Source organism: Vulpes lagopus, chromosome 9 (genome assembly GCF_018345385.1).
Source record: "Vulpes lagopus strain Blue_001 chromosome 9, ASM1834538v1, whole genome shotgun sequence".
Taxonomy (NCBI): domain Eukaryota; kingdom Metazoa; phylum Chordata; class Mammalia; order Carnivora; family Canidae; genus Vulpes; species Vulpes lagopus.
This window is the reverse complement of record NC_054832.1, coordinates 10,787,729-10,813,236: the sequence shown is the minus strand read 5'-3', so window position 1 is coordinate 10,813,236 and position 25,508 is coordinate 10,787,729. Positions and strand designations below refer to the sequence as shown.

General features: G+C 48.2%; 1 protein-coding gene across 2 annotated transcripts in view; it reads right to left on the bottom strand.

The window, feature by feature from the left end:
• The window catches only part of ASAP1 (ArfGAP with SH3 domain, ankyrin repeat and PH domain 1), a 355,167-nt gene that overhangs the window by 298,918 nt on the left and 30,741 nt on the right, over positions 1-25,508 (bottom strand). For both annotated transcript variants that reach the window (XM_041769623.1, XM_041769622.1), the window contains exon 2: positions 18,208-18,293. In XM_041769623.1, coding sequence (XP_041625557.1) covers positions 18,208-18,266 — 59 coding nt within the window. In that variant the 5' untranslated portion in view covers positions 18,267-18,293. The remainder of the gene's footprint in view (positions 1-18,207; positions 18,294-25,508) is intronic.

Below are 25,508 nucleotides of genomic sequence, written 5' to 3'. Positions count from 1 at the left end.
GGGAAGTCGATGGAGCATTTGTCCACCAGCTGAGGGCTGCCCCGGGAGAGCTGACTCCTAGCACCTGCTGCATGTAAAGGGAACCTCGAGAGGCACAGCCCAGGGCGCTCAGCACATCGGGACCAGCCTGTGCCAAGGAGATCCAGGTGGAGCACCGATGCTCTCCTGAGGACTCCACACCGGGAAAACCACCGCCGACCAGGTGCGCTGAGTCCTCGTGGAGGGAAGCAGACAAGGCAAGAGGCAATGATAACAGGCGGTACAAGCCATGGCTGCAGGTGCTTCGAGGGCACTGCTGTTCAACAGAAATACAATGCAACACAGGCCGCGCATATAATTTTAGCTTTTCAATCATCATATTAGGAGTCAAAAGAGGGGTGCCTGGGTGGCTCAGTCAGTTAAGCATCTGCCTCCGGTTCAGGTCTTGATCCCCAGGTTCTGGGATCGAGCCCCACACTGGGCTCCGTGCTCTGTGGGGAGCCTGCTTCTCCCTCTGCCTCCCCACTGCTCATGTGTGTGCTCTCTCTCTTTCTCAAATAAATGAATAAAATCTTTAAAAAAAAAAAAGAGGTGAAATTCATTTAAAAAACCATTATTCAACCCAACATATCCAAAATATTATTTTAATATGTCATCAATAGAAAAACTATCAGTGATACAGTTGACATCCTTTATTTCTCATTCAAAGTCTTTGAAAGCTGGCCTGTTTTATCCTTGCAGGACACCTCCAGGGCTCTGGAGCCACACGCAGCCGGCAGCTGCCGTACTGACCGCACAGCGTTTGGCACCAGTGAGGATCCCGGACCCAGGGCCGGACAAGGAACGGCAGCGATGCTTTCCCAAGGCACTTAGACTAAACTCCAAGCCCCTTACGTGGTCTCAAGGCCCTACCTGACCCAGCCCCTGCCCATCTCCCCAACCTGACCGTCCCCACCTTCATCCTCTCCTCCCACACCACGGCCCCACTTCCAGTTGTCACTCCTGGAACATGCCCCTGTAGACTCTTTCACATGCCGTCCCCTCCCTTGGATTTCCAGCACCCCAACCTCCTCCTGTTGGCTTCTTGCCATCCCTCATGCCACAGTCCATGGGGCCCCTGCTCCCACCCTGCTCCCCACACCAGTTTGTTTACTTTCTTAGATTATACACCCTCAGAAATTAACTCCTTCGTTAATATTATTTACTGATTTTATGGTCTCTACGCTATCTGTGGAATCCCTGGTAACTAGAACAGTATCTGGAAAAATAGTCCTTAATTTAAATATCTCTGGGATTGAGGCACCTGGGTGGCTCAGTAGTTGAGCATCTGCCTTCGGCTCAGGTCATGACCCTGGGGTCCTTGGATCAAGTCCCGCATCGGGTTCCCTGCAGGGAGCCTGCTTCTCCCTCTGCCTATGTCTCTGCCTCTCTCTGTGTGTTTCTCATGAATAAATAAAATCTAAAAATAAATAAGTAAATAAATAAATAAGCAAATAAATAAGCAAATAAAATCTTAAAAAAATAAAAATAAATATTTGTGGAATAAACAAACAAATGACCCTCGAATAGAGGAGACACAGCAGAGAGGAAGGACCACAGTAATTCCGACATGGGCACTGTGATTTGTCCTCTCTTGTCTTCCCAGGACTCAGTGCTGCCACCCCACAGAGCTTGTTCCAAAATGGAAAAGCAATGACAAGGGAAAGGGGCCGGGGGTGGGCAGTGGTGGTGGCTTCAGAAGAGCAGGGGCTTGGGGGCTGAATGGGAGTGTGCAGGGCGGGCAAGGCAGCCCCAGCGGAGGGAACAGCACATGCAAAGTCACAGAGGCACAGAAGAGGCAGCACACCTCAACTCTCACCTTCTCTACTGGTGTCCCCCCTTTACTAAACAAGCTTTGCAGGATGCCTGCGTGGCTCTGTCTGTTGAGCATCTGCCTCTTGACTTTAGCTCAAGTCATGATCTCAGGATCCTGGGATCAAGCCCTGCATCATCCCAGGAAGTCTGCTTGAGACTTCTCTTTCTCTTCCTCTCCCTCTGCCCCTCCCCCTGCTTGCATGCACGTTCTTTCTCTCTCTCTCAAATAAATAAATCTTAAAACAAAACAAAAACACACGGGTTTGCAAGGCCTCTTCATTCAGTCTTCCTGGAAATAGCATCCCATTCTCAATCTGGTGCTCACTCCATCCTTGCCCAACCTGGCAGGTGGGCTGCTGGCTTCTCCAACCCTCCCTGAGCTCCTGCCACCAGGAGGAGCCCTTGTTGGCTGGTAGCATGGGCCTGATGTCAGTGAGCCTGAGACCTATTATCCATGTCACTGACTGCCTTTCGGGAAAGTGAAATTTGCTTTACAGTAAACAAGAAGCCAGGAGACTGTGAGCCTCAAATCACTAGGGTCCAGCAAGAAGAAAGCCTGCCTGTGAATGAAGCCAGCAGAGAGGAGGGCAAAGCCAAGAGGACCAATGATGTGCCAGGCACTGTGCCAGCTGCTTTCATGCACTGGCTCATTTAATCCTCACTGCAGGAGGAAACTGAGGCTCAGAGGAGTTAGTGGCTCGTCCAAGGCCACACAGCAAGGACTCCCCTGTTAGACAGGAGAGTCTCTTAATGTCTGCATATATAGTCCAGTAGGGACTATATAGTCCAGAAGGGAGCAAGTTCAACCCCGGGAGTATCCCTGGATCCAGCAATGCCTGAAACCAGCCCTAGCGGTGGGCTTTTCTTTCTGTTCACGGCTTGCCACCGACAGATGCTCAACTGATACAGAACACTATGTCTCCCAGAGAGGCAGGAAGACTTACCCAGATCTCCCCATCAGTCTGGGGACCACAGGAGCACCCAGGTCTCCCGACTCCCCTCCAGAACTGGCCGCCTGCCCTTCCTACAGCTCCTGGTGAAGACCGCCCTTCATGTACTGCTTGAATTCATCTGAACTTTCATTTGAACCCCTGCAAAGGGGGAGCCAGAGTCCTTTAGGATTACATGTGTTCTCTCCAGGTTCCATCAGTTGCTCTATCCCCCAAATAAGATCACGGCAATCCAACAGCAATCAAAGGCTCAAACCAGATGGGACATTCTGAGGTGAAATGAAATGACCTCAAGTTACTGGCAGGGAAGGTCTTCTCAGATTAAAATAAACACACACGCATCAGACGTGCTAGAAAGAAGGGGAATCACAACTCCTCAGGGCAACATCAAAGTTGTTCACATTGCTATTGTAATTTATGACCTAGTCTGCAGATAAGCCTTAATTCTGTGTTATAATTGTCACCCTCCGTCTCCTGCTGCTCAGAGAGCCCCACTGCAGGGCAGAGGGGGCAAAGCAGGACATTGGGAGTCAGCAGAAGTGGGCTTCTGAGAGGGTGGAGCCTGTTATCTTCTGGGGCACTTGGGCAAGTCATCCTCTCACATATCACATCCCTCACTGGCTCCCCAGGGCCTGGTCATTCATTTACTAGGCACTGTTCTAGAAGCTATGGACAGTGGTAGGTAAAACTGCAATGGTCCTCACCCTCGTGGCAGTTATAATCTAGTGAGAAAGACTGAAAGCAAGACGGTCACACACACGCACACAGAACACATGGGGTTCCATGGAGGTGCACTGTGATGAAGCTAGCCAAGTTGGGAGCTGGTGTCAGGGAAGGATTCCCCAGGGAAGAGCCCTTTGAGCTGGGACTTGGATGAGCAGGAGTTAACTAGGAAAAGGAGGAAGAGAGGAGGGGAGCATTGGGAGTGTCCTCGCCAAGGGCAGCATCTGGAAGGCCCCAGGAACGGAGAGAATAGAGGTCCTTAGGGAGCCAAACAGAAGCTGAGTCTGGCTGGAGAGCAGACAAGGAGGGGTGAGCACAGAGATGTGGTGAAGCGGCGACAGGCCACGCCAGGGAGGGGGACAGGGGTAGACGAAGGTTGAGACTTATCTGAGGATAAGGAAGCCACAGGCAGGGGCTTCCGGAGCGTCACAGCCCCTGCCCAGGAAGCCTTCACTGCTCCCAAACCTGCTTCTGCTTCTGCCCATCTCCTGACCCTTGGATCCAACTCTCAACCCATCAGACCCCTGCCTGCCAGGTGGAGAATGTTCTCATGCAACGGGCACAAGATCTGGGGGCTGCTGTGCCAGGCACCAGGGGCAGAGACCCCAGACCCACATTTCAGAGGAGGTTTGCCTCAAGGTCCAAATGGGATGAGCTGAACAAAGGAGCTAAGAGTAGAGGATGGGGAACATGGGGCTGATGCTCACCACACTACAACTAATGGCCTGGAGTGCTTCCAGATGCTGCTATGCTTGAGCTTCATTTAAAGGAGCCAAAGCAGAACACAGACTCTTAGGCACCCTCTAAGGAAGCTGACGAGAACTTGCTGGCTCTCTCCATCTCCATCTCCACATCGGTTAGTGATGTGGGCACTTGTGATGTTTGCCTCCCTGGTATCCAGCACCGCTTCTTCAGGTGACTGTACTCCAAGTTTCCCCCTGGGGAAGCCACCCCTTCCCGGTTCCCATGGGGCTGACCTCCCCCAGCTCCGGATGGCCAGGTGACGGGGACCTGTCCAATCACCCTAGATGTCCAAGGTAACTTGACCCAAGTTGGACAAACGGGAGTGGATTCAGAGATTCTGCTGGGACTTCAAGAGGAAAAGCTCTATCTACTGGGGTTGTCAGACCAGCAATCATAGGACAGCTCCCGGAACCCACAACGTGCAGAACTCGAGAAGGAAGCCAGCACAGGGAATGGGCCACTGAGACATGAGGGAGGCAGGGAGAGATTCAGTGGTGATGCAGGGGGATCCAAATCTTTGAAGCCAACCATTCCTGGCACCAGATTTTAGCCCTTAACCCCTCCTCTCTCATGTGAGCAAATAAATCCCTTTATTGTGTAAGCCGGTCTGAGTTGGGATCTCATCATCCAAAACCAAGTTGGTACCAGTACACACGTGGCACATATTCCCTCATGCACAGCCTGCCCACACCCCATCCTCGGGCCTGGAGAGGATGGAGTGGCCATCGGTCATCACACCTGCCACAGGTCTGAGTCCAGAGCCCGGCACACCAAAGACACATAACCACAGGTCACAGCTTGCAGAATTTCCAGAGAAAATCCATCCCCAATCTCTTCTCTGACCAAACTCACCATTTGGAAACTTCTGACAACTAGACTTCACTCCGGAGAAGCTGCTAGAAGTGGACTCCCCTGGGCCACGGTTTGTGGCTTGGGCATCTAAGCATCAATCATCTTGCAGCTGATGAAAAGGGAGCAGTGATGAAGACCAGGGCAGAGGTTGCAGTCACTGCAGCCAGCTGTGTTCCTAACCTGTCTGCACTTATTTGCAAGCCTCCACCTGCAGTTCTGCTGCCAAGCCAAAAACACTCACTCCACACTTCAGCTTGGCAGGAGCGTTTCCGCTTTGCAAGCTATGGTGTTCTTGCCACGCTTATCAGTTTTCAGGAAAACCTGTGCTGTTTATGAGTACCAAACCCCAAATATTTGCAGAAAACCCCTTTCTGGCACTCCAGTAACCCACACAATGCGTTCCACATCTCATTCTTTTTTTTTTTTTAAGCAGAGAAAATTCTGTAAAATGCATTAGCTCATAGCTTCCATTTTAATCCAAAACCAAATCAGTTGGGTATCTATGGCTGTTGCTCTCCCTAAGATTATCTTTGTAAGGTCTAACATTACGGATGACCCAGCAAAGAGTAATATGAAAATACAGTCCAAGGTCCATAAAAAAGCCCAGGTCTCATTCAATTTGCAATCACTTGTATACACCTCGGCTGTGAAAGGGTTCTTCAAGTAACAAACCTAGAATTGGCACTGCATGTTGATGATCGACTTGGGAGCCACAGATTTGATTTCAACAACAATGTTTTATTTTTTGGTTTTGTTTTTTTTTTCTTAGAGGAGGAGGGTAGGGCAGGGGGAGAGAGAGAATCTTAAGTAGGCTCTATGTACAGCGTGGAGCCCGCTGAGGGGCTTGATCTCACAACCCTGAGATCATGACCTGAGCTGAAATCAAGAGTCGGATGCTCAACCAACTGAGCCACCCAGGCACCCCAACAACCATCTGTATTTATTGAAGATTTACTATGTATTTATTGAATGTCTACTATGTGCCAGGCTCTGTGCCAGGCAGCCATCAGTATTGTCTGCTGGGAGCTGGTGGTCTTGGCAGGGAAGGGGGCAGACATACCCAAGTAAACCAATAATTCCAGATTGTTACAGTGCTAGGAAGAAAACATACGGGGTGCAGCCAGAGAGAATGTGGTGGTGAGGAAAGATGTGTCTGAGAAATAGTTATTTATTTAAAAAAAAAAAAAAGGTTTTATTTGAGAGAGAATGAGAAAGAAAAAGAGCATGAGGCAGGGGCAGAGAGGGAGAAGCAGGTTTCCCTTAGAGCAGGGAGCCGGACATGGGACTCGACCCCAGGACCCTGAGACCATGACCTGAGATGAAGGCAAATATTTAACCGACTAAGCTCCCCAAGAGTCTCAAGAAACAGCATTTAGGCTGAGACTATAGGACAACAACTTGTCACTCTTATAAGAAGCAGGGAGGTTGGGGGACAGGGGATGTGGGGAGATGGGCTCTGGAGGCAGAGAAACAGCACGAGGCAGACTCCTGAGACCAGCCAGTGCTGGCTGAGGGTGAGAACAGACACCTGTTGAGAAAATGGGGCCTTTGTAAGGAATCTGGATTTCATTTTAAGTAAAATGGACAGGGGCATGGGGGCCACTGATGGGTGTTAAGCAGGGGCAAAGCATGATCTCGTGCAGGAGCAGTGGAAATAATCCATGTTGGACATATCAATCTTGAGGTGCCAGCTAGACTTCCAAACGGAGATATAATCAGGCATTTGGGATCATCAAGTCTGGAACTCAGAGGCCAGGGTCAGCAGGAGATAGAGTCTGGAGGAACAGAATTAGTCAGCATACGGGGGGGGGGGTCTCCAAAAACACTGCGAGGTTGGTTGGAGCCAGGGAGCCCTACTGAGAGACTGAAAGAGAGGGCAGAGTCCCAGGAAGAAATCCAAGTGGGCTTGGTGCCATGGAAGCCCAAAGAAAACAGAGTTTTCGAGGCGGGGTGGGGTGGCCAGCTGGGGCAAATGCCTCCTGGAAGCTCAGCCGACTTGGAGAATAATTCTGAAGCTTTAAGATCTGAGGCAGGGCCTCATCTTTTTAAAAGGCTTTCCTTTGGGCCAAGGGATGACATAGTGGCGGAGTGCCGTGGAAGCAGAAAGTCCCGGCTCCGGGGCCGGACTCCCTGCACCTGCTCAGCACTTCTGCCGTTCTGCAGCCACACGGCCTTCACCAACGTCCCGGACCTCCCTGAGCATCACCTTGTCTTCACAATGGCAATCACACTATGAGTTAATAAGCAGCAAGTGCTTAAGAGAACAGATCACCTGGCTCAGTGTTAGGATTTTCTTGCTGCCGTTGCTGTAAGAATGAACGCTAAGGGCCCCTGGGTGGCTCAGTGGTGGAGCGTCTGCCTTTGGTTCAGGGCGTGATCCCGGGGTCCTGGGATCGAGTCCCACATCAGGCTCCCTGCATGGAGCCTGCTTCTCCCTCTGCCTATGTCTCTGCCTGCCTGTCTGTGTCTCTCATGAATAAATAAAATCTTAACAAAAAAAAAAAAAGAATGAACGCTAAGTACCAAGTGCTGGGCTTTGCACGCACAGTTGATCCTTGAACGATCCGGGTTTGAACTATGTGGGTTTTTTCTGAGACATACGGTACAAGCACTGTGAATATATTCCCTCTTCCTTATGATTTCCTTACTAATATTTTCTTCCCTCTAGCTTACTTTATTGTAAGAATACAGTACGCACTACATAGGACGTACGAAATCTATGTGCTCATCAACTGTTCTGTGATCAGTAAGACTTTTTTCTGGTGAACAGCAGGTCAGGGGTAGTTACGTTTTGGGAGGAATCTGAAGTTACGTGCAGATTTTTGACAGCATGAGAAGTCAGCGCCCCTGACCCCTGCATTGTTCAAGGGTCAACTGTATTATCTCATGTGGCAGATATTGTGACCCGTTTGCAGATGGGGGAAGTTGCCTAGGACCGCCCAGTAAGTTCCTGAGGGTGGACTTGGCATTCACATCCAGGGCCGGCTCGGTGCTCTTAATCACTGCTCTGCAACTCCTCCTGTGATGCCAAGATGGGTGGTTGATGTTTAGTACAAGGAAGAACACGGCCCATAATGTGTTCATTATGTGCTATGGGCTGAATGTCTACACCACCACCACCACCCCCAAAAAAGATTTATATGCTGAGATCCTAGCCCCCAATGCGATGGAATTAGCTGGTGGGATCTTTGGGAGGTTAGGTCATAGGGTGGAGCCCTCATAAATAGGATTAGCGCCCTTATCAGAGACCCCAGACGGCGCCCTTGCCTCTACCACCACGTGAGGACGCCATGGAAAGACAACCATCTAGGAATCAGGGAGTGGGCTCCCACCGGGCTTGGAATCTGCCAGCAACCTTGATCTTAGACTTGCCAGCCTCCATAAGTATGAGAAATAAATGTCTGTTGCCGAAGCCCCTCGGTCTGTGTGGTACTTCTGTTCCAGTAGCTGAAACTAAGACATTGTGTTTCTGCTTCAACTGCCATTTCCAGCAGGAACTATTGGTTTTAAATTGGTTCTGAAATGCACATGGTTATTAGAAAACCACATCTTACTCAGCATTTCCCAGGGTTTCAGATTAATGATGTGATGAGGCCGTGCTAGACGAGATGGTCTGAACTGTGCTACAAGAAGCTTCCTCCGGGGAGGGTGAAGCGTGGTCCTGCACGTGCTGGAGCTCCAGCTCTCACCCCTCCTCTGCTCCCATGTGCTGTATACGGTGAGCCCTCTCTTAAGTTTTCACATGAAGAAAATATTCTGAAGATTCAAAAGTTTGAAAACTCAAGACTTGGCATTTCTCAAACTGCACCTGCATCAGAATCACTTGTTGTGGTTGTTAAACTACAGAAGTCTTGGCCTCACTACCAACTTAAGCAATTAGAAACACTAGAGGGAATTTGCGCTTTAAGCAGCTCCCCAGGTAACTCACGTGCATACTCAAGTTTGAGAACCACGTAAGAATCTCTATTACTGTCCGGTCTGACACACGAGCCATTCGCCACTTATGGCTAATTTCAATTTAAATGTAAATTCATTAAGATTAAGTAAACTTTAAAAATTCCCTCTCCTGGTGGCACTAAGCACATTCTTTTTTAAAAGATTTTATTTATTCATGAGAGACACACGGAGAGAGGGGCAGAGACACAGGCAGAGGGAGAAGCAGGCTCCATGCAGGGAGCCCCATGCAGGACTTGGTCCTGGGACTCCAGGATCACGCCCTGGGCCAAAGGCAGGTGCCAAACCACTGAGCCACCCAGGCATCCTGCACTAAGCACATTTTAAGTGCTCAGCAGCCACATGTGGCTAAATGGACACCGCAGACACAGAACATCCATCATTACAGAAAGCTCTGCTGCACAATCCAAACACCTAGACCTCTAAGTCTGCTTGAATAATGTATCTCATGCGTGTTACAGCAAGGCACTAAATTCAGTCATCATTTCCTACCACTTTTAACTGTATTAAGGCATCATATGCTACCTACAGATACATTATTATACCTCCCATATTGGACAGAAATTAGCTGCCATACACCTATTTCCCCCGACACACTTCGAGAGCCTGGAAGGCAAGAATCATGCATGTATTATTTAGGTCTGTATACTTAGTGCCTAGAACGTAAATAAATGCTTGGGAATTCCTTAATTGGTCCACGTAACATAAATGAAATATGAAGCTGACGATGATTTGTCCTTGCTAAAAGCATTCACCAGCAGCACGTCCATTATGATGGCTAGTATTACAAAACCAGAAAATGACAAGTGTTGGCAAAGATGTGGAGAAATAGGAATCCTTGTGCACTATGAGTGGGAATGTAAAGTGCTGTAGTCGTGGAAAATGGTATGGCAGTTCCTCAAAAATAAAAAAAAAAGAAAGAAAGAAAGAAAGAAAAAGAAACCTAAAGTTACCATAAGATCCAGCAAATCTAAACTTCTGGGTATATATACCCAAAAGATTTGAAAGCAGAGTCTTGAAGAGAGACCCATATACCCACGTTCACAGAAGCATGATTCATAATAGTCAAAAGATCGGAGCAACCTAAGTGCCCATCGATGAGGGAATGGATAAACCGTGGTACCTCCATAACAATGGAATATGAGCCAACCTTAAAAAGGGAGTCTGACATATACTACAACGTGGATGAATCTTGAAGACACTATGCTATGATAAGCCAGGCACAAAAAGACCCAATACCATATGATTCCCCTTTTAGGGGGTACCTAGAGGAGTCCAATTCATGCAAACAGAATAATAGCTGCCAGGGCTCAGGGGAACGGGCATATGGGAAATTGTCATTTAATGGGGGCAGAGTTTCAGTTGTGCAAAATGAAAAGAGTTCTGGAGATGGACAGTGGTGATGGCTGCCCAACAACATGAATATATTTTTAAAGATTTTATTTATTTGAGAGAGAGAGAGAGCAAGAAAGCACAAGCAGGGAAAGGGGTAGAGGGAGAGGGAGAAGCAGACTCCCCGCTGAGTAGAGACCTTGGGACCATGACCTGAGCTGAAGGCAAACACCCAACCGACTGAGCCACGCAGGCAGCCCAACATGAATATATTTAATACCATTTAAAAATTATTAAGATGGTAATTTTTCTAGGGGTGGTGGAAGGGGAGGGGGGCGGGGGGTGGGGGTGAATGGGTGACGGGCACTGAGGGGGGCACTTGACGGGATGAGCACTGGGTGTTATTCTGTATGTTGGTAAACTGAACACCAATAAAAAATAAATTTATTTTTTAAAAAAAGATGGTAAATTTTATGTTATGTGCATTTCAGCACAACTAAAAATATTTTAAATAAATTATTTATGTATATGTATGTGTGTGTATATAAATAATATACATATGTATGTATGTATTTAAAAGCATTTACTGGGACGCCTGGATGGCTCAGTGGTTGAGCATCTGTCTTCAGCTCAGGGAGTGATCCTGGGGTCCTGGGATCAAGTCCTGCATCGGGCTCACTGTGGGGAGCCTGCTTCTCCCTCTGCCTATGTCTCTCCCTGTCTGTGTCTCACATGAATAAATAAATAATAAACCTTTAAAATAAAATAAAATAAAATAAAATAAAATAAAATAAAAGCACTCACCAATACCAACCAGAGGAAACACATCAGCCTCACGCGCTTAGAGAAAAAGGCTTTAGAAGACAGCTGTTCACAGTCTATGCACTGCACCACAGGTGAGTGCTGGCAGCAGGGGGAGGGAGATGCAAAGGTGAACCACAGAGGGAGGCTTTGTCAAAAGCCTGACCTGGAATCACACCTCCTCAGGGGTGCTTTTGTGACAATCCCAGGATGAAAGGATCCCTCTGGGTTCTCTAGAATTGTTCTACCATTCAGAGGCCTCAACAATAGCTCTCTGCACCTAGCTGACCATCAGAACTTTCTGCAAAGACTTCACCCTGGGAGAGTGAAGTCTGATCCATACATCTTGGGGGTCTTTATTTTTACAGGTTTCTGCAGAGGAGCCAGAGCTGGGAGCCCTATTCTGCAGAACCTATATTAGCCTTATATTATGCTTTATCTTTTAATGCGCCTCCTGTTTCCATCTTCTCATCTGGTTTGCAAACTTCTTGAGGGAGGGAACTGTGCTTTATCTCAATCCTAAGAATCAAAATCACTTGTGGAACTATTTTTTAAGACTACAGATGCCTGGGACCTACCACACATTTCTTAAGTCAGCATCTCCAAGCATCTGTATTCTTTTAAAAAGCCCTTAGAAGGGATTCCGAGCACACTCGGAGACCGAGACCTACTGTTCTGTGAGCTAAGAGTGCTTGATCTAGACGTTGCTCCACATTTGTTGAGTGATTGACAGATTGCAGCCCCTTTGCATAAGTATCTAGAAGGGAAACTGTGTGTGTTTCATCTGTATTACTGATTCTTAGTATTTTATTTTATTTTTTATTTTTTAAATTTTATTTATTTATTCAGGAGAGACACAGAGAAAGAGAGAGAGGCAGAGACACAGGCAGAGGGAGAAGCAGGCTCCATGCAGGAAGCCCCATGTGGGATTCAATCCTGGGACTCCGGGATCACACCCTGAGCCAAAGGCAGATGCTCAACCGCTGAGCCACCCAGGCGTCCCTGATTCTTAGTATTGTATTATGGATATTTTGCACATGATTTAAACCAGACGGTAAATAAAAACAACAATTAACAGCTGGCAGGCACCTAACACGGTCAGGTTGCTCATCATGTGCTTTCTACGTATGAACCCACTGAATTCTCCATCCATGTCTAAAGAAGGTACTATGAATTGTCTCCACAGATGAGGAAACCAAAGCACAGAGGAATTAAGTCATTGCCTAAAAATTAAAGTTTTTTTTTTAACATGACATTTAGATTACAAGCATTCTCCTAACTCTAGAAAAGTGATCATAATTCTAATGGCTACAATCGTTTTCAGTGTTTTACTCTAATTTTTTTTTAATCATTTTGTCCTAATTTGTTAGTTCATTTCTCATTGTAGGACAGGTTTTTATCTTGTTTGCAGCTGTTTACCATTTTAAATGCACACCTTTGTGCAAGGGCGGTATTTTCCGTATTTCCAAAAAGCCTTTCCTTAGGAGAGATTACGGGGAAATGTTCTGATGGTGAATGGCATGAAATACTGAACAAAAGTCTCCTTTGAGGGGAATGTGCTGAGTGAGGGGGCAAGCCCACTCTCAGGAAGGTGCTATATGCCTTGGCACAGCCCCCACCAGCGAGCACCAAATATCTACGATGGGCCAGGTGCTCTCGTCAACATTTTACATATAGATTTGATCCCATCTGGTCCTCACAAGATCACTAGGGTGAGGTATAGATGGGATGCCTGAGGCAGAGAAAGGTGAAGAAATGTAGCCAGGCTCACAAAACCAGCAAGAGCAGAGCCAGGATAGGAACTCACAGTTCTCACCACCACCTGAAAGCCAAAGAATCATGTCCCCATGATTGCTTCATCAGCCACCCCATGAAACAAAAACATATGAGAATGGCAGGAAAGGGTCCTGCCTGTCACCTGGGACCACACAAGAACACCTCCCCGTAAGTGCACCATAAAAAGGTCTGCTTCATTTCCCTGGCACATATTCCAGAATCGCTTGCTCAGAGCAACACAGACTGGCTGACCTCTGGGTGCGCACCTTCTAGATGCAGAGAGGAAATGAAGAAGGGGAAGATAATGACACTTTCTCCAGGTCCCCTCATACGTGCTTTGCATCGTGATATATGTTTGTCATAAGCTGAACCATGTACCTCCTTCACCCAGTGTTAACATCCTGGAGTCAGGTGCCCATGCACGTAAGTTTATTTGGGTCTTTGCAGATATAATTAAAATATAAATTAAGATGACATCACAATGGAGTAGGGCAGGCCCTTATTCCAATATGACTGGTGTCCTCATAAGAGAGACCCACAGAGCAGGTTACGTGACAACCAAAGCAGAGACCAGAGGCTGTGGCTACCCAAGCCAAAGGACCCACAGCACATACCAGGAGCTGAGAAGAGGCAAGGGAAGGTGCTCCCTTGTGGGTTTCAGTGACAGCGGAGCCCTGCCACACCTCGATCTCAGACTTCCAGCCTCCAGAACCGTGAGACAAGAAACTTCTATTGTTTTAATCACCAGGGCTGGAGTACTTTGTTACAGCACCCATAGAGAGGAACACAGCATGGTCCACTCTTTCAGCTCCAGCAAGACAGAAGCTATATCTTGTTCATCTTGGCATCCCAGCTACTGGAGCAGTCCCTGGCACATAGTAGGTGCTCAGAATGTGTTTGCTGAGTGAGCAAGTGAAAAAATTAATAAAGTATACACTCAGTAGGAGAAGGAACTGTGTCTTTTATTTCTACTAAGAGACAAGAGCAACTTAGGTGCTCAATAAACTCTATAGAATGAACTTTTTTAAGTGAGTGCGTGATAAGCTCCGGAAGGCTTTGCAGCGAGTCCTATTCATCTATGAGCCCGGGACTCAGCCTAGGGCCTGGCACATAGTAGCTGCTCAATAAATTTTGAAGGAGGGGAGGAAAAAAAGCGAAGGGAAGGAGGGCAAGCATCACGATCAAAAACACAATTTCCCAGTCCTCGTCCAGGTGACACCTTCCTCCCTTTATGCGTCTAACCAAGGAATGGCCAATGCCACGAAGTCACCAGTGACTTTCGAGCAGCCTCCATGATACTGACGGGGCTTTCACAGTGAACTTGAATGTTGTTTTTCCAAAATGTGTTTTTCTTTTACATTTAGAAATCATAATGCTTCCCAACCCTTCCAACAATGTTAGAAATTCAGCTCAGAGTTGAGAGGTCAGCGCTTCTCTGTTCAGCCCGAGGGACACATTTCCCGTCCATGTGCAGCCTTCATTCCTGACCCCTGCCCTGTGGCCAAAAAGGGGCATCAGCTGGGCTCAGGGAAATTCGATTTGGGCTGACAGCTGGCGACATGATAATAACAGGGCGTCTGCCGTGACCCTTTGGAAAAGCAAAGGAGGGCGGGGGTGAAGGGGGGTCACAGACGTTTCTCTGGGCCTTGGCTTAGGAGGGTCTAGAGTTTCCACTGGTTAGTATCTACATATGGAGAAAAACCCTGGAAATAAGGCCAAACTGATTTCTACTGCTGGCTCAGAATCCAATCCCACTTCCAGTTGCTGTCCTGGTGATATTTGGGATGAAAAAAAGGAAACACATTGTTCTTTATTCCCCTGGACATGAGCCTTCCCAGGGGTGGCACGTGCACAGTGGTGAGGTGTGATTTTAGTCATTCGTTCACACACACACACACACACACACACAAACAAACCAAGCAGGAGGTCCCCAAATTTAGGTCTCAATACACGTAAAAGTCTCTGCAGGGTTCCCCTGCTTATCTACTGAGCTCCAAACTCTAACTCCTCTCTGCTCCAGGCGACACTAAGTGTAGAGCGACAACTTGCCCGGACAAACAAGAAAAAAGAAAAGCTGACCCCTTCTCAGGGCCGGTGAGCGGAGAACAGAGGGAAATGCTTCCTGCTTTCGGATGTAGCCCTCATGTGCCCAGCTTACCCACGGATGCTGGAGCTCCTCTCCCTCCCCGAGGCGTCTGTTGAGATGGAGACCTATGTTATGTTAGCAGACACAGATCTGCATGGGGGCGTGGGGGGAGTTGACATGTCCCTCCTGTGGCCCCGGAGGGTCCCCCACTCAGCCTAACCCTGTGGCTGTCATTCTGTATGGGATTTACCACTTTTCTTTTCCCCTGAGCAGAGAGCCCCATGAGGAGCTAGTTGTGCCTGCTGCTTGCACCTTTGTACCCCACGCACCCTGGCCTGGGTCCTGGCACCTAAATCATAAGCAGTTGATCCACCTGTTATACAAAAGAGCCAACAAACAAATAAAAAGAAGCAAAGGTGGTGGGTCTTATGTTACAGTTAAGAAAGTACAGCCTTTTGAAATCCGGCAGGTGTGGGTTTCACTCCTATCTACCGCCTACCTGCTCCATGATACGTTTTTATTGAGATACAGTATAAATACTTTATCGGTGTCACAGGTGTGCCATTCAAGGAGTTTTTATACCTGGGTCACCAGCACCCAGATCGGGGGACAGAACATTTGCAGAACCCCAGCAGGGGCCCCGTGCCCCACTTTCCCGTCACTGTCCTACCCACCCGACGGGAAGCCACTACCCCGCCAGCTGCAGGACGCCTGACACGTTTCCTATCCTCGCTCTTATCTTCACATCGGGAAAAGAATACTTACCCCACTGTGAGGATAACATGTTTAAAATGTGTGTACAGTGTCTGCCACGCACCAGTGGTATGTACAGTAGTAACAGTCGTAGTCACAGAAGTACTAGGAGCAACAGTACCAGCAGCAGGAACGGAAGTGGATGGGATCCCTGGGTGGCGCAGCGGTTTGGCGCCTGCCTTTGGCCCAGGGCGCGATCCTGGAGACCCGGGATCGAATCCCACGTCGGGCTCCCGGTGCATGGAGCCTGCTTCTCCCTCTGCCTGTGTCTCTGCCTCTCTCTCTATCTCTCTGTGATGACTATCATAAATAAATAAATTAAAAAAAAAAAAAAAGGAACGGAAGTGGAAGTAGCCGGGGAGGTAGTCAGGACAGGTAGTAGAAACAGTCATGGTGGTAACAGAGATAGTGGTGTTAATAGTAGAAGCGGTAGAGGCAGTGGCCGCTAACAGCTAGACAGCACTTATGTTCCATGCGCTGTTCCAAGGGCTCCACCTTAACTCATCGAATGCTCAAGGCAACCCTCCTAAGGATGCACAAAATACGATTTTACTGAAGCACACCACGGTTAAGTAGCTTTCCCGAGGTCATGTAACTATTGGAACCATGGACCGGGGTGTCAAACACCAGCAGTCTGGCCACAGGGCCCCTCCTCTTCCAAGCGATCTTTCAAGAACTTTTTGCTTGGCAAAACTAAGTTTGTCCTCTAGCATCTGCTCTCTTCTTTGTCTAGAAGAACAACTCTCCATTTTGGTAAGCACATGGTCTCATAGATTAAAGACCACATTTCCCAGCCTTCCTGCAGCTGTGCCAAGACTAAGTTCCGGCCAATAGACGTAGAAGCAGCAGATATGATACCCAGAAGCATCCTTATAGGGAAAGAGCCTGCCTTTCTTCTTTTCTTGCTTTCTTCCTGCTGGTAAATGTGATGGCTGGAGCAGCGGCAGCTAGAGTGGACCGTGAGGTGACTTGGGATTGGAGGCCCACAAGGCAGAGAAACAAGAGCAAGTGCCTGGGTCTCCCATAGACTGCTGTGGCAGCCCTGTACGACTTGTGCCTGAACTTTCAGGTAAGAGGGAAATAGACCTCTATCTCCTTTAAGCCAATGTTCACTTAGATTTTACATCATTCATAGCAAAACCTGATCGTAAATAATGCACTGGGTTTTGCAAGTATAATTAATGTTACCTGAAAAGACACCTGCGGAACTACCACTTTTGTGTTGGACTCTTGACTTAAAAAAAAACAGAACAAAATACAACATAACTTCAGCTATTCCTCTAGCAGACAAACTAGGAAAATAAGCAAACGAAGCATCAGTTACCCTGAAAGGTAGTAACAGTTCCTTGTCAGTTCATGTGGGGGTCATGTTAAAGCCTCTCAGGTTGGCCTCCCTGCCTCTAGCCTCTCTCATCCACTCAGGACACTTTTGCTTGTCTAATTATACTTAAAAACGATTTCCATCCTAAAACTTGAAATAATTACAACGCTCTATACGTGCCTACTTTTCAAAAGACACTTCATTGACTATTTTTTTCTAGCCCGCTCACAAAAAATATAAAACGTAAATATTGTGATTTCCCTTTCAGAGGTAAAAAAAAAAAAAAAAAAAGGAAGAAACAGAGAAGGTCAGTGACTTGCCTGAGGTCACACAGCAAGTTGGTGGCAAAGCCAAAATTCTACTTGTCCCTCCAGCACCCATGCTCTTTCCACCACACGAAGCTGATTTCTGGGGAACGCAGACCACAGCAGACTGACCCTAGGTCAAGTTACCCTGGCAAGTTTAAGATTCTCAAGACTCTATGATTTTTCTCTGCCTCTTCTTGGCCAGTGTAATTTTTCTGTCCTCCTCTAATACAAACCGCCACCCACTGAGGCCAGACTCTTTGGACTCTATCACATGCCCCTACACCAGGCCACCCAGCAGCAAAATGGGGCAGATTTTCCTGGAATCGGGAAAAACAGACTTCAGATCCAGCTGGGCATGTTCTCCATCTGTAAAATGAGTGTAGTAATTCCTCCCCAGTGGGATTGTTGCGTGGATTGAATGAAGTCATGTTTCTAAGCATCGCTCAGCTAAAATAGCACCTACTGTGGACGGTGTCCTCCTTGCTGCTACTCCTGGCTTCATTCTGGCACCACCACCCTGCCACCTTGCCTCCCGCACGAAGGACACAGGCGAGGTGATGGGAAGCACTTTGAAAAGTCTATCGCCCTACACATCTGTTTGCCACTAACGCACACCCACGGTGTCTTTGTCAGATTGCAACAAGCAGTTTGATCAAATTCTGAATTACCTCCCCCGCCCCCCCCCCCCCCGCCGTCCACTGCCCCCCCCCCCCAAGAACCCCTCCGCATTTCCCAGGCTGGGCTCTCCAGACAGGATGGGCCGAGGCCACTCACCGATTCCATAGTGAATCTCTCGACGAAAAACTGGAGAGCCTGGAGGCTGAAGATCTCATGTCTCAGCCGTCACATCAGAGAATTACCTGGATGGGGGCAGGAGAAAAGGTGACACGCGTCATCCAGAGGGATTGGAGAGAAGACATGGTCTCAGGCCAAGGTGATTTCACCTGGGGGCCGGCATCCTGCTTAGGATGTTCTCATAGCACCGAGTGGCTGTCCGGGCATGGGAAGGAAGGCAGCCAGCAAAGCGGGGCCTTCGTGATCCACCTTGGGGCCGGTGTCTCTATCCTCGGATCTGTGCAAGTGTTCAGGGATCCGTCGTGCGTTCTATTTCTAGCTCTACAGTCGAGAGCAATTTACAAGTCATTAACTCCTCTAAACATGAAATCAAAGTGTGCTCCCAGGTGCGACAGACAGACAGACCCATGCCGCTGGGTGCATGGAGGCGGGGGGGGGGGGGGGGGGGTTGGGGTGGAGGTGTTCCCCCACTGCTGGCCAAGGGGACCGCCCCGGAAGGAGGTAGAGCTATGAATATCCATATTTCAGGACAGCCCCTCTGAACCTGAGAGAGGATTTTAATTAATTCACGCATACCAAAGCGTAATTGCGGAGTGCACAGAGCACAGGAAGTCTGGGATAAAAGGTGTTATGTAAGGGAACAGCTTCAATATTTGCAGAATGGAGGGGAAATAGAGGTGGGGAGTGAAAACAAGATAAGCCAAGGGAGCTGCTGGGTCCTTCTCCAGTGATCCCTAGCTCAGCATGGTCCCTCCATCTGGGGCCAAAACCCAGGGACACTCTTGACCGTCATCTTCCTATCCCCATATCCGATCCATCCCAAGTCCTGTCTCATTTATTCCCTAAAGATCTCTCAACCTCTATTCTCCCACCAACACAGCCCTGGGCCAAGCCTCCACCCTTCCCACCTCGGCCCCCTTCCTGGTCTCCTCTCATCACCATTTCTCCCTCTGAAATCTGGTCCCCCATACTGCAGGCAGAACCTTCACTTTCCTTTTTTACCTTTTATTTTGTTTAAGGTTTTATTTATTTATTCATGAGAAACAGAGAGAGGCAGAGACACAGGCAGAGGGAGAAGCAGGCTCCATGCAGGGAGCCTGATGAGGGACTCGATCCCAGGACCACGAACTGAGCCAAAGACAGATGTTCAACCACTGAGCCACCCAGGTGCCCCCCTTTCGTTTTTACGTTTTATTGTGGGGAATTTTATAGATACAAAAGTAGAAAAGAGTGTCCTATATCCCACATACCCTCGGACCAGCCCCGATCACCATCAACTTATAATCTTTCCTCTCCCCACCTTATTGTCTCGAAGCAAATAATCTTAACCATTTCGGTCATACATAGAAGAGTATGTATCTGTAAAACCAGGTCTTTTACAAAAATACAAACTGCAATACCAGTATCACACCTAGGAAGATTGTGTAATTCCTTGACATCACCAAATATCCAATGTTCAGATTTCTAAGAGTCTCATAAATGTCAAAAATGCTTTCTTAAACAACTTCTTTTAAATTCCAGATCCAAATAAGCTCTATGCTTTACAATTGGCTGATATGCAGAACGAAAAATTTGAAACACCAGTCTGATTGTGTCACACACACATACACCCCCCCACCTCTCGACCCCCAGCTAATCATTCTTCAATGGCTTCTCAGCTCTTTAGGATAAAACCAGAATCGTTTGTATATGGCCTTCTTTCAGATTCTGGAACTTGCCAAGGTCCTTCTGTCCCGGTCCTCTGCCCATACTGTTCCCTCTGCCTGTAAGGCTTCCTCACTTACGATCTTTGCCTAGTTAACTTTTGTACTATCTCAAATCTTACTTCTTCAGGGAAACAGCTCTACATTAGATCATGGAATGCATTTGAGTTTTCATTCATAATTACGTATGCATTCATGTGAATATTGATTAACATCTATTGCTGTACAGGCTGGGTCACTGCTCTGACTTCTTCGTTCCCACCCTGAATCTGAATTACACATCGGTGCCCTTTGCCATGTGACTTTATAGTCCTTCCCACGAGAACAGGTGGTGTTTATTCCTCTTCCCACTGGGTTCTGGACCAGACCACTGACTTATTTAAGCAATGGAATGTGGATGGAAGTGCCAGGGTATGGTCCCAAGTCTATCCCTCTTGCATTCCTATGAAGTGCCATAAATATGTCTCCCTAGTCCTCGTTAACTGCTACCTCTCAGTCTGGACCTCAGATTGATAATATATGGAGCAGATCTGAACCCAACCAGAAGTCCACCCTGAGCAAGCTGAACCCAACCTGATCCAGCCAAGCCATAGATCCAGAACCCCAGGACCATGAATATAAATGTCTGCTGTCAAGCAAGCTCCTGCAATCCTGAGGGTTTTTTTTTTTTTAATTTGGTAAAATCTGACTAATATACATGGAAACACAAATTTATGGACACCAACAATTATCAATACAGTTTGGGAAACAATGGAAGCCATGCTCATGAATAGCACAGGTAATTGGCAAGAAGACCCACTTGGTGCCAACCTGACCCTCACCATAACCCTGTAAGGTAGACAACACTGGGCCAGCTTTACAGATGAGAAAATTGAGGCTCGGAGACAGGAAATAATGTCCAAGACATTGTGTGCAGAACTGGAATTCTAACCCCAAGTTGTCTGGCTCAAGGAGTCCAAGTCAGACTTCTCTTCCACAAAAGGGTCTTGTACATGCTCAAAGCAGCTACCACATGAGCCCCTGGTCCACCCACCCACCTCCACTCTTGTCTTGTTTCCTTTAATGGGTCTTCAGGAGGGGCTGCTGGGTGCCCAGCCCAGTATCCCTAAGTTCCAATCCAGCTCTGCCCCCTGAGCAGAGCCTTGACCCGGTCAGTGGGCCCCTCTGGTTCTCAGATCCCTTGTTTCTGAAACAAGGCCACTGATCCTACGTCACGTCACCGGACTGGTGTGAATCTCCAGAGAGAGGGCGTGTGAAAGAGCTGTGTGAGATGTGACAACAAAGTCAGCTTATATCCTGCTGCCCCGACTCAGAAACCACTCACACCAGCTTAGCATCTACGTGCATGTCAGTACCTCACCCATGCTGCTTTGGGACCCATTTATGCTCTGAATCTGGTTTTTGTTTTATTTGTTTGTTGGTTTCTTTCCTAATAGAGATTCTTTCTTTCCGCTTAGAAAAGGAATCTGGGTCCATCATGAAAAATACTAAGGCATAAGATAAAATCTGTAATTATCCTCATACCTACAGGTAAATACTGATGGGATTTTAAGGCTATTTCCTTCCTGGGATTGGTTTTTCTAAGGATGAAACAAGTAACGCCTTTGAATTAACATGATTTCCTCAGAACTGGAGAACTTGCGTTGAACTTGCGTTCATTCATTCAATCATTTAATTTTGTGAATGATTTGTGTTTTGTGCCTACCATAGGCCAGAGACTTTCCTCACTGCCTAAAGTCAGAGCCAAGAGCCAAAGAGAGTTCATGACCTTGAGCAACAAACATTCATTCATTCATTCATTATTTTATAATTCAACACATAGAGCCTACTACATGTGCGCACTTGCTAATAATAATTAATCACGGGAGCTTCTTTGCTAGACACAGTAACAGCCTTGCTTATTATTAGAAGTTGGCCCTTACGATAAATGCATCTGGGTTAGAACTCAGAATATGGCTCTTTGATGAGTTATTTATCTCCTCACACAACAGTTTCCTTTTAAAATTGGGATACTTGAAGCCCCTACATCATACGGTCACTGTGAGAATCAGTGAGAAACGGCTGAAACACTGAGCAAAATGCTTGGTTCCCAGCATCCGATAAACGAATGGGAGCCAGCAGTGGTGGCAGGGATAGTGGGACCTCTTTTATCCTCGTAGCCATCCTACAAGAAGGCGAAACTCACACACTAAGGAACTTGTCCAAGGTTAGGCAGGTTCCCGCTAAGGCGCCTGGAGCTCAGTTCCAACGAGGGGTCCTCTGCAAGATGTTGGGAGACCACGCCCCAGGACTGGCACGCAGGGGCAGGGAAGCTGGGGCATTTCTGCACCAACTCACTCCCATGCCTCCCTGGCCAGGCACAGCCAGGGGACAGCGTGAGGCAGACATACAGGAAGCCCTCCGTGGGAACAGGCGCCTGCCCGCACTACCTTCCAGGGTGGACTCAGACATACAGACAGGAAACACGCAGCACCTATAAATAGGTGCTCAATAAATACATGTGAGCGTCAGTGAGCGTGTGCCGTCAACCCCCGTGCTCTTCTTTACAACCTCTCAGTCCTCACTGCCGCCAGTGATGGCAGATTGAAAGCTGCGACCTGCTAGAGGGAAGCAGAATTCATTACCACGGAGCATCACGTCTTTTATCCACCCGTGTTTCTGCTGCTTCTACCGGATTCCATCCTGTGACTTACCGTATGTCAGTCAGGGTAGCGATTCCTGCATGCCACGCGGGAATGAGGGATGTTATTCACTTGGCACATAAACCCCTCTCTACGGCCGATCCCCAAAGAGGTGGTGAATTTTATTCAGAAGTGACTTCACAGATGTTGGGATGCGTATCCCTTTATAGAGGATGTTTTGAACTCCTGAGTCATCCGCAGCTGGCTACAGCTTGGACAATGTCTTTTTTTTTTTTCTCTTTCCCATAACATCATAGCCAACACTTGGCCCATTTACTGATGTGATTCTTCCCTCGTCTGTGGAAGTCGTCCCTTAGAAAATCAAGATGCTGGAGAAAGCAGCCTAAACACCTATCGTTTAGGTCAATCCTCCTCCTATCTATCAGAAGTGCAATGGGTCCAGGCACACTGGAAATTCCCTCTCTTCCCAGAGGCTTTGTCCTATAATCTGGCCATCCCGAACTCTCATCTCAGGGCACCTTAACGGCGGCAACAGTGACCCCTACTGGGCGCTGTCTCCGAGAGACAGACCCATTGGGGCACATTCCCCACCCCCATTCACTCCTCACCCTAATCCTGCAAGGAACTGTGATTGTCTGGATTTTACAGATAAGAAAACTGAAGCTCACAGAACTTAGATGGCATGTGGTCACACGGGCTCCCTGGTGGTGGCAGATGCAGGATTCAAACTTGGAATAGCCGGACTTCAAAGCTCAGGGCTTTCCTCACTACGCTGTATGAAGGAGTATAGATGAACCCTGAATATACCCCATTATTATCTCCTGATGGTTTCAACTTGGTAAGTCAAACCTCCTCTCCTGCAGCAACTGCTGAACGGTGAATGCTGGCGGGGGGGGGGGGGGGGTGGTCATGGGGATTCCATACTACTTGCTCGGTCACTCAGTTTCCATGTACACTAGCCTGCCTCCCTAATAAGTCCTGCCTCCCTAGCTGCCCCCAAGGAGCCCTGAGTTAGGCACCTGTGGCCTTTCTGGACAAGTAACTCTGGACTCTTGCTGTTTCTCCTCATCCATCTTCCCGCTGCCCGCCAGCAGGTGTTTGGGATTGACTCTGCCGGTCTACTCATTCAAGTATGATATAGAAGGAAGCGGGATCCCTGGGTGGCACAGTGGTTTAGCGCCTGCCTTTGGCCCAGGGCGCGATCCTGGAGACCCAGGATCGAATCCCACATTGGGCTCTCGGTGCATGGAGCCTGCTTCTCCCTCTGCCTGTGTCTCTACCTCTCTCTCTCTCTGTGTGTGACTATCATAAATAAATAAAATAATAAAGAAGGAAGCAGACGAGGGGCGCCTGGTGGCTCGGTCAGTTAAGCATCCACCTTTGGCTCAGGTCATGATCCCAGGGTCCTAGGATCGAGCCCCACATCAGGGTCCCGGCTCAGTGGAGAGTCTGCTTCTCTCTCTCCCTCTGCCCTTCCCCCCAACTTGTGCTCACTCACTCATTCTCTCTCTCTCACATAAATAAGTAAAATCTTAAATTAAAAAAGAAGGAAGCAGATGAGACTCTATGTAAGTCCATGCCAAGAAAGATCGAGGTGCTCTAACAGTGCCAACGTCTCTGGACCTTAGCCTGGGCCCCATCCCCCTGCCTCACTTGCTGGTTAAAACAACAATCAAAGACGGTTTGGGTCTCTCCTCTCCAAAGAAGGGGTCAGTGAAGGGCCTACGATCCAAAGGGCTAGGATTACTGTCTTGTTAGATTGTAAATTTATGATGACCGTAACCATGGAACTTACCTCCTATGGTCTGAGTGCACTACACATACAGCAGGGAGGGGAAGTCATGGCAGCTTGAGGTCATGGTCCAGTGGGGGCGGATAGGACAGGAACAGAAACAACAGACAGGATGAATGCTCGTAGGCAGTCTCATCTGGGTGTGACCACACCGTCCTAGGATCTGCCTCATAAACATTTACTAAGTGCCTACTGCATGCTATTTCCCATTGACCAGAAGGCTTCCTGTAAGGAGACTCCTCTGTTGGGGAAATGCGTCCATCCATCTATCTATCCACCAATCCATTTATTGAAAAAATATTGGTTAAGCTAAATGTCCAGGAGATTAAAAAAATAAAAATAAATGTCCAGGAGATAATGATGGTTAGTGCAATAGCCAAGGCCTCGGCTTAGAGCTCACGTTTAGAGAATGAGACTTTAATCAACCCCATGGGCGATGAGAGAAAGAAGTACTGCGTGTCAGAGGAATCTACATGCTACGAGCAAGTAATGATCCTCAACATTTTAAAAAGTCGCATCCTGAAAGTTTTGTGAATCTTAAAATAAGCGAAACGCCTAGACGAACAGCTTCTGTGAGCCAAGGAGAGAAGAACGAAGTAACCCTGGAAGCCCGGTGCCGGGAGGCCAGCTACGCTCACTCACTAGCCATGGCCCACTCCTCGCACCAGCACAAGCGGGCTGAGCTCAGCCTGTGCCTCCAACAAAATTACACGTTTCCTTCAGGGTCCCCTGGGAAGTGTGGAATGCGTGGGTGCCTGGGGTTTGTTGTGCTACCAACTGTTTCAATAGCGCGACTGAGGTCGTTTCAAACACTTTTGTGTTTACTCTCAGTGAGCACGCGGGGTGCAGAGCCATCTGGGTGGCTGCTCCCCTGTCCCTGTGCTGGGGGGCGGGGAGGAGAACCTCAAGCAGTAGAAAGAGGACAGCCTCTGAGGCAGGAAGACCTCCACTCCAACACTGGCTCTCCCACTTCACTGCTGCACGACTTTGGACAATACACTTCACTTCCAGGGACCCCCCACCCACCCCGCCCCAGGTGGCTCAGGGGTTGAGCACCTGCCTTCAGCTCAGGGCATGATCCTGGAGTCCCAGGATTGAGTCCCATGTCAGGCTCCCTGCATGGAGCCTGCTTCTCCCTCTGCC